A 444-nucleotide genomic window follows, 5' to 3' on the forward strand; every position below is an offset into this window, starting at 1 on the left:
GGGTGGCGGGAGGGCCCAGCAGGAGCCGGGGAGCCAGACTCACGTGGGGGATGAGGCGGCAGGAGCGGACCGAGTCGCTGAGGCCCAGCCACTGCTGGTAGTCGGGGTAGTCCCCGCGCCGCAGGAAGTACTGGCTGCCCGCATAGTTGGGCTGCTCATACAGCATCCAGCAGCCGCTGTCCACCCGCACCGAGTTGCAGCGGCTGAAGTAGGGCTGCAGGTTCGGGTGGTCACTGCTGCACTCATAGTGGCGGCCCTGGAAACCGCGGTCCTCGTAGAAGGTGATCTGCAAGGCAAGGGAGGGAAAGGCTCAGAGGCCTGGCCCCCAGCCCCGGCGTGCGGGGCCCCCTCCCGGCCTGCGGCTGCGCTGGGCTCACCTTCCCCATGGCTGGTGGATGGAGGTCAGTGATGGGCCGCCCTGGCGCGCGCGACTATATAGCAGGA

At 68.7% G+C, this 444-nt stretch overlaps 1 protein-coding gene across 1 annotated transcript; it reads right to left on the reverse strand.

The window, feature by feature from the left end:
* Positions 1–15: 15 nt before the first annotated feature.
* LOC145719825 (gamma-crystallin E-like) lies at positions 16–386 on the reverse strand (the record flags this gene model as incomplete). The annotated part of the gene is made up of 2 exons (XM_081811403.1): positions 378–386; positions 16–286 (listed from the first exon to the last, which is right to left on the reverse strand). Coding segments are annotated over exons 1-2 (280 nt in total), but the record flags the coding sequence as incomplete, so codon positions are not given.
* Positions 387–444: the final 58 nt, after the last annotated feature.

The sequence above is a fragment of the Leptonychotes weddellii genome, unplaced genomic scaffold (assembly GCF_054177405.1).
Source record: "Leptonychotes weddellii isolate Sample4059 unplaced genomic scaffold, ASM5417740v2 HiC_scaffold_74231, whole genome shotgun sequence".
NCBI lineage: Eukaryota > Metazoa > Chordata > Mammalia > Carnivora > Phocidae > Leptonychotes > Leptonychotes weddellii.